At 44.4% G+C, this 8,261-nt stretch overlaps 2 protein-coding genes across 12 annotated transcripts in view; one reads left to right on the plus strand and one right to left on the minus strand.

Annotated features, from left to right (window-relative positions):
- Larp7 (La ribonucleoprotein domain family, member 7) overlaps nucleotides 1-2,797 on the minus strand; it is a 21,491-nt gene extending 18,694 nt beyond the window's left edge. Inside the window, exon 1 of one of the 2 annotated variants that reach the window (XM_005397098.2) lies at nucleotides 2,659-2,797. The gene's annotated coding sequence lies outside the window, so the exon portion shown is untranslated. The remainder of the gene's footprint in view (nucleotides 1-2,658) is intronic. The other variant, XM_005397097.2, reaches the window with a different exon arrangement.
- A 115-nt stretch (nucleotides 2,798-2,912) lies between these two features.
- Zgrf1 (zinc finger, GRF-type containing 1) overlaps nucleotides 2,913-8,261 on the plus strand; it is a 57,731-nt gene continuing 52,382 nt past the window's right edge. For 3 of the 10 annotated variants that reach the window (XM_005397095.2, XM_013520748.1, XM_013520747.1), the window contains exons 1-3: nucleotides 2,913-3,066; nucleotides 4,857-5,019; nucleotides 7,408-7,487. In XM_005397095.2, coding sequence (XP_005397152.1) covers nucleotides 7,467-7,487 — 21 coding nt within the window. In that variant the 5' untranslated portion in view covers nucleotides 2,913-3,066; nucleotides 4,857-5,019; nucleotides 7,408-7,466. The other 7 variants (XM_013520739.1, XM_013520740.1, XM_013520741.1 and 4 more) reach the window with 7 other exon arrangements.

The raw sequence follows: 8,261 nt of genomic DNA on the forward strand, positions 1-8,261 counted from the left end.
TTTTTTGGTTTTTGGTTTTTCTCCGGTACCGGGAACCGAACTCACGACCTTGCGCTTGCCAGGCAGGCGCTTTTGCCGCTGAGCTAAATCCCCAGACCCTAAACATAGTTTTCAACAGAGAATCAAAGTTACTGTGTAACACTGTCAATTACTTTACATATATTGTTCTAAATCCTTACAATCCTACTACTTAGTTTCTTCCACCTTCTTTTAACAAAGGCTCGAAGGTTAAGTAACTTGGCCAAAACTAGCCAGGTAAGCAGTCTCCATGTGTCTGACCTCACACTGCCTGCTACCCCCTGGTGAACCTCCAGTGATTTGTTACCATGCACACTGTATTGTGCTGTTTCATTTAGGCAGCACAGGAGATTGAATCCTGGCCTTCACACTGAGCTACACCTTCGCTTTTTCTTACTTTTAATATTGAAACAGGGTCTCACTAAGTTGCTTAGGTTCCTCCTGCCTCAGCGTCCCGGAGTCCTGGGATTACAGGCATGTACCACTATGTCAGGTCTGATCCAAAATTAAGTGGAAGTCCATGAGACTCCACATGGAACTACTTGTGAATTTCATGAAACATAAAAGATATATTTTAATGAAGTAGCAGAGCTCAGGGTGGTGACACATACCTGAAATCCCAGATCCTTGGTAGGCTAAGGCAGGAGGATGGCAAGTTCAAGGCCAGCCTGGGCAATTTAAGACTTTGTCTTAAAATATAAAAAAAGGGTTGAGGGGGTATAGCTCAGTGGCACAGTGCTCATCTATCATGTGTCCTGGGTTTAATCTCTAATAGTGCAATCAATCAACCCATAAGAAAAGGTAAAATCATAATGCCTGTACAAATATAAAATGAATACATAGTAAAGATTTTATTTATGTAGTTAATGAGGGAACCTGTTAAGTGCTACAAATTCGAAGAATTTAAAAGGCATACACAGTCAGAGGTGGTGATGCACGCCTGTAATCCCAGCACTGGGGAGGCTGAGGCAGGAGGATCAGGATAGTTGTGAGTTCAAGACCAGCCTGGGCTACAAAGTGAGCTCAAGGTCAGCCTGAGCCACATAGCGAGACCCTGTCACAAAAAAACAAAGCAAAACAAAACAAAACAAAACGGCATACACACACAAAATGCTAAAAATGTATACAAACTTCGGGAAAAGAAAAAGAGCAAGACTTTTTCAACACATGGTGTTATCCTTGTATGGGGGACCCTTACAGGATGTTGCACATTGCAGAAAACCCACTATTCTGCTGGCCCTTAAAGAAACTGAAATGCATGTGCAGCAATCTCAGTGACCAAGCAGCAGCTCACTGTACTAATAAATGTCTGGAAGCTGATGGCCACCACTTTAAGTACCTCTTGTAATTGTAGAAGCCAATGATAACGTATATTAACCTCATTATGTCTCAATAAATTTAGTATTAAAATATTGAAACAAGTTTTACTTTTCCTGTAGTGTGTATACACTTTTTTGGCGGCCTCTGCATACACACACACACACACACACACACACAAAGATAAAATTTGAAATGAATGTTAATGGATACTGATAAGGGTAATAAGTAATTACATCTGCTGTGGACAAACCTAATTCTCACCTCCACGGCATTCTACAAGTTACACTGTTGTGCCAGGATGGTGGTGCACGCCTGTAATGCCAGTAACTCAGGAGGCTGAGGCATGAGCATGGGCGAGTTCAAGGCCAGCCTACACTACATAGCTAGACTCCCTCTCAAAAAAATGTTACAGTTATAAAATAGCTTGACCATGAAGGATAGAGATAACCTGAAGAGTAAGCTACATAAAACACGATTTTTTTCTCGCACCTATTTTGTTAGGTGCACATTTTGTAATATGTACATTTTCCTAGGACACTCAGCTGTAACTTGTTTTGCAGGCTTTCATAAAAAAACTAAGCGGGGGAAGAAAAAGGTTGAGAATGCCTGCTCCAGGCACAGCAAACTTCCCGGTGAGGAACACTCAGTGGCCACTGGCCGCGGCAATGAATTTTGCCCGCTGGGCCGCCAGATAAACCCTATTCAGTTTTCAAGGCCCAAGTTCTTCCCTAATCCATTGCCTCCCCATGTTTTCACACCCCTATCAAAAAACGCCCTAAGTATTTAATTTGTTAGCTCTCTTCCACAGTTTAATTTTCTTTTAGTCTCATTCAGTTTCTAAACGCTCCAGGGTGGGCTCCAAGCCTCGATCCTTCCGCCTCTGCCTCCCGAGTGCTGGGTTTACAGGAGCGCGCCACCACTCCGGGAGCTGACCACAGGATTCCCAGATCTCTGAAGATCTGGGGACCAAAAGAAAACGCCTCGACTTCAGAACACAAGTCCTCCCACCCGCTCTCCTTGGGCAGCCAAAATTCAACCCCAATCCGCGAAACGGGCGCATTCTCGGTGGTCCAAGGCTGGACCACCTGCACTTCCGCACCGACACGCCCACCGCGGGGCGCGCCGCGGACCCCAGCAACAGCCAGGCAAGGGCGCCCCCACTGTCTAAAGACCGGATTGCTAGGGCTGCCAGAGGGCTAGTGCGCGTGCGCACAGCGAACCGGCAAAGCGATCACACGGAGGAGGGGGCGGGGTAAAACGGACCACAAACGCTAGGACACTCGGCAAGCACGACTGAGAGGAATGTAGACTTCGCCCAACCTTAGCGACTCCTGTCACTTACTCCGCTCACTTCCCAAAATACGGGATCAGAGGCTTGCGTCCTTCAGCTCTTTCCGTCTCCCGACCCTAGAGTCGTGGTTATTTCGCGTCATACGCCGAGCGACACCGTTCACTCATCCGCTTTCGGGAAGGCGCGCCCAGAGGCCGTGCGTACGTCGATGACGCCATAAGACAGGGACGTCTTCCGGGGGGGCGGGGCATGGGAGAGCTAGGCCGGTTGAGAAGGCTAGGCGCCAACGAAGAATTTGATTGGTGTTGACAGGGAGGTTCTGGCCGAGGGGGTGGGGCTAAGTAGTGGGTTTTCCTCTGGTGGTGGTGTCCCACGTTGATGACGTCACGCTCGTTCGCGGGAGAAATTCGAAAGTGGATGTTGTGCAGTGGTATGAGGTGAAATGAGGATTTTCTCGGGTTTTCAGAGGAAGGGTAGATAGGCAGGGAGATTTGAGTGCCTTATAGTGCAGGGACACATGCGTCTGGTCTTCAAGAAGCCGGCCACGTAGTGTGGTGCTTGGACCCGGGAGTGAGGCGGCGGCGACGGCCTCGCTCTGCTGTGCAATTCTGCTTTGCAGTTTCTTTTGGTTATTTAGGTTGATTCTGGACAGAAGGTTGCCCTGGTGATTTTGAAGCATTTAGGTAGGAATCACTTGAGGATGCAGGGTTTAGTTCGAAAACTCCTGCTTGTTCCAAAACAAAAGGACCCGCAATACCTCGTTATAATTGTCGTATTTTACTGAAGACACGGACGTAAGGTATCTGTATTAGACGGCTAAGTTAGGTAGAAATGCTACAGGCAGTCAGGCGGGGCTGGCCTTCGGGAGAGTCCATGCAGGAGATGAGAACAAGTTACAGCCGTGCGCATGTGTTGGAGGCCAGGCCTCAAGATAGGAAGTGACCAGGCCGGCCCGCCTCCCCAGTAGATAAGCAGTAAATTAACGTTAACATCAGTCGCCCTGGTGGGTGGCCAGAACCCCCTGTTCCTCTCTTCCTAAAAAGGTTCTTGCTCTTTCCCTATACACTGCTGCGTGACCTGTTTCCCGTGTCGCGAACAGTACCTAAGCGGCTCAACTTGTGATCTTCCTGGTTGATCGTGATTTTGTCCCGTATCGTACCCTCCTCGGAATTTGGCGCTATGAAACTCTAAAATGAGATCTGCGGCAACCCGTATTTTGAGTCCCCTCCTATCTCTCGGGAGCTATCGCGCTCTCTCAATAAATATGTCCTACTCTTAACCTCTGTTGTTCTTTAGAATTCATTCTTCGGTTTTGGGGAACACGAACTCCATGTATCTGACCTCTACCAGGTTGGGAGTTGCATTTATTTCTCCTGTGTCATTTACAGCAGCACAATAATCCCTGTGCCTAGGTATACGGATATGTGTATCTGTACCTGTGTAATTATTGCAGAACATCTGGAGTGTACACTTAATTTTTTCTTTTTTTTTTTTTTTTTTTTTTTTGTGGTACTGGGATTGAGCCTAGGGCCTCCACACTGACCTACATCCGAGCCTGTTTTATTTTATTTTATTACAATATTTTTGAGACAGAGTCTCCCTAAGTTACTAAATTGCCAATGTTGGACTCCAATTTGTGATCCTTCTCCTTTAGCTTCCCAGAGTGCTGGGATTACAGGGGTGCACCCCCGTGGCCAGCTCTCTGTCCTACTTTAAAAACTTTCATCTACTGGAGGCAGGTAAACACTTGGGTTGTCTGAGAGATGTGGACAGGTGAACACTTAACAGAAAATTTTATATCCCTGTATTTCTCCTTATGATGCTGTTCTCTAAAACCATTTTTCTTATCTAACGGTAGGATAAGAAAGGAGGGGCTGGGGATTTAGCTCAGTGGCACAGCACCTGCGTAGCAAGCGCGAGGTCGTGAGTTCAATTTCCAGTACTGGAAAAAAACCCTTCTAATTATTTTTAAATCCACCTTGCTTGCTTGCTTGCCTGCCTGCTTTCTTTAGGTTTAATCCCATAATCTAATTTACCATGTTTGAGAGTTTGAAATTTCTCTAATTTAGGAAAATAGTGGGGAGTTTATTTTGAAATTCCTAAACAGTATATACAGAATCTTCAATTAGTAAATGCTGTGTGCCTAATCCATACATCATGATGGTAATGCCTGCTTGTTTTTCTTTCTTTTGTTCATTCTTTTGTTCATGCTGGCGATTGAATCCAGAGCCTCAAGAATGTGAAACACTAGGTGTACCACTGTCACACCTTGATGCGCTAATTTCTCCTCTTCAGGATTATGAGATGGATAAGTATACGTAATGGTCTAGACCAGTTCCTGCCTGACACATAGTAGTCAGTCAATAAATTCTTTCGTAAATATGGCTTTTGTGAGTTGGAGTGCTGGAGTTTATACAACTTGGTTTTGAATTATGAGACTGCCTTTTATTTACTTTATGGCCTTCGTCATTACTTATCTGAGTTTCTTAAGTGGATATAAAAGTAATAGCTATAGTGTAATATTGTAAGCATCTTAATAGCTCTAGCATATTGTACTGAATAAGTGATTGATGTTAAAGAATCTAATATTTAAAAACTGCCACATGCCAAATACTGAGTCTATGTTATATACACTCTCGTCTGTGTCCACAAAATACCCAGCCCATTCTAGGGTAGGGAGCAAGTTGCTCAGGAAGCACCAGGGGTTCGTTTTTCTGGACCCCCATTCTCTCCTTAGGATTCTTAGGCATCTTGCAGTTCCCATGGACTGAAGGAGACAGAGATGTAAACAGTCATGTTTTTTGTGTGTCTGGGTCCTGTCCTCTGACCTGTGTCCCATGTCCTGCAGCAAGCATACATGTCTCATTTGCCTACCTCTTATCCTATCCTGTCTACATTGAGCAGCCAGTGTGATGTTTGTAAAATCTAGGTCAGGTTATGTCATATTAATCTTTGTTTTGAGACAGGGTCTCACTATGTAGTGCAAGCTGGCCTCGAACTTACAGCGATCTTCCTGCCTCAGCCTTCCAAGTGCTAGGATAACAGGGTTGCGCCACCACACCTGTTATGTTATTCTTAAAATCCTCCCACAGCTTCTTACTGTCTTCATGGAGAGTCCAGACTCCCGAGCAGAGCAGAGCAAATTTTCCACATCCAATTACCACTGTATTCAGCTTTCACAGTATCATAGTCCCCCTGTCCCTTGACTATTAGAGATCCCTGAGCAGGCCTCCCCACATACTGCTTCTTATTTGGGAAGACCAGCTTCCCTTACAGCTTCCATGTTCCTCCCTTGAGGAAGTTGGGTTCCATGTGCTAGCTAGACCTGGATGGGTCTCCGGCTGGTGCTTATTCCCAGCATCTTAGTGTAGGTAATGTTCATTGCTCTGCTCTGCTGAGAATTCCTTGAGATCAGGGATAGCAATTCATCCATTCACTATCTCAGCCTAGCACAGTGTCACTTTAGTAAGAACTGAACAAACACTTCTAGTTTCTAAATAATGTGTAGGTGGTGTATCTTATAAGGAGGAAGTGGGCCCACAATCACAAATGACAGTTTTGTTGACTCCCTCTAGATTTTTAGGGCTGTGTTCTCAAACTTCACCATGCGTCATCAGCACAGGGCTTGTTAAAGCACAGACTACTGAGCCCCAGTCCAAGCTTTATGATTTCTGAAGACTAGAATCTGAAAATGTTCATTTCTCTTAGGTTTCCAGGTAGTATTGTTGGTTCAGAGGTCATATCTTTTGGACCACTTTAGGAAAATTAAAAAACAAAAAACAAGAAAGGAATAGATATAACTGGGTATAGTGGCACATATTTATAATCCCAGCATTCTGGGAGGCTGAGGCAGGAGGATCCCAAGTTTGAGGTCAGCCCAGGCAATTTAGTGATTTAATGTGATGCTGTCTCAAAATAAGAAATGGGAAGTTCTTTCTTTCTTCTTTTTTTTCCTTTGTGCACGCAGGGCAAAGAATGTTACCACTGAGCCACATCCCCAGTCCTCAAAATGAGAAATAAAGAAGGGTTGGAGATGTAGTTCAGTGTGAAGGTCTTAGGTTCAATCTCTAGTACAAAAGAAAAAAAAAAAAGATACACAGTCTACCCTTGTTGTGGGTTCTATGTCTGTAGATCTGAGCCTGTTTAGACTTTCTTGCTATTCCCTGAACAATGCAGGATAGTAACTAGTTGCATATTGCTTTCTTTGTATAAGGTATTTTAGTGATGTAGACTTGACTTAAAGTATACAGGGGGTGTGTGTATATATTATATGCAAAATGCATACTGTTATATAAAGAACTTGAGTGCCTGTAGATTTTGGGGTGTGTGTGTGTGTGTGTGTGTGTGTGTGTGTGTGTGTGTGTGTGTGTGTGTGTGTCCTGGAGCAGTCCCTCACTACAAGTGGACACCTAGGGCCAACTATAAGAGTGGACATTCAAAACACAAGGGGGCCATCTTGTGGTCACTGTAGAATCCTGAAAACTCCGAAAACAATTTGGCCCAGAAGGAGCCGAACAGAGAAGTGAGCATTCACAGCCTGGTACGTGTTGTGGTGCCTGGATCAACATTTGCAGACCGTTAATTAGTTTACGGGTTCAACTTTTTTTCTCTTTTTTCCAGTGTCTGTGACAGATGATTTAATTACACCTCTGTTTCCCCTGGCAGTTAGTCTTCTGACTCTTTGATTTCTGTCTCTGGTCAGGAGTTTATTGGGAAAATTTCTAACATAGATATTCTTTTTATCAGGATTGAATATTCTGTGTCATCTTTCACTTTAGGTGGTATAAATACTTGATGATTTTTTGGACCTGACTGGTTTATAACTTCAGAAGAAACAATGGAAAGCCAGGAATTTATTGTAAGTCTAATTTTCACTCTTCTCAGCCATTTTTCTTTCTAGTGGACTAGACATTAAACCCAGAGCTTTTGCACTGAGCTGTGCCCCCAGCGCCTTTTTACTTTGCGTTTTGCGACAGGTCTCCCTGACTGCTGAGCTCCTCGCCTCAGCCTCCCAGTGTACTGGGATTCCAGGTGTGTCCTACTACACCTGGCTCCTCCCTCCTTTTTCTTACTTCCTGAGGTTTTCCCCCAAAACAAAAAGCAGGATACTGGATTCAATTTGAATTTCAGGTAAACAATAATTTTCCTGCAGAAACTTGCCCCAAATAGTTCACTATATTTATCTGGCAAGCCTATCTTTTACATATGATTCATATTCATTGTACAAGGCCCTTTGTAACTTGGTCCCAGGAAACACCTTTTTGCTTTGAAGATCTACCTGCCTCTTCTGTTCTGATAGTGGTTCTCACACTGTTTGGTCTTAGGACCCTTTCATACTCTTAAAAAATACTTAGGACCCCAGAGTACTTTTGTACGTAGAGCTTAAGTGATGTTTGTTATGTTAGATATTAAAACAGCTTGAGTGTGGTGGTGGTGCACACTTGTAACCTCAGAACTCTGTGAGGCTAAAGCAGGTCACAAACTTATCCTCAGCCTGGACAACTTAGTGAGACTCTGTATTAAAATAAAACATAAGGGGCTGGGGATTTAGCTCAGCGGCAAAAGCGCCTGCCTGGCAAGCGCAAGGTCGTGAGTTCGGTTCCTGGTACCGGAGAAAAACCAAAAAAATAAA

This window comes from Chinchilla lanigera, unplaced genomic scaffold (genome assembly GCF_000276665.1).
Source record: "Chinchilla lanigera isolate Chin_1 unplaced genomic scaffold, ChiLan1.0 scaffold00056, whole genome shotgun sequence".
In the NCBI taxonomy this organism is placed as follows: domain Eukaryota; kingdom Metazoa; phylum Chordata; class Mammalia; order Rodentia; family Chinchillidae; genus Chinchilla; species Chinchilla lanigera.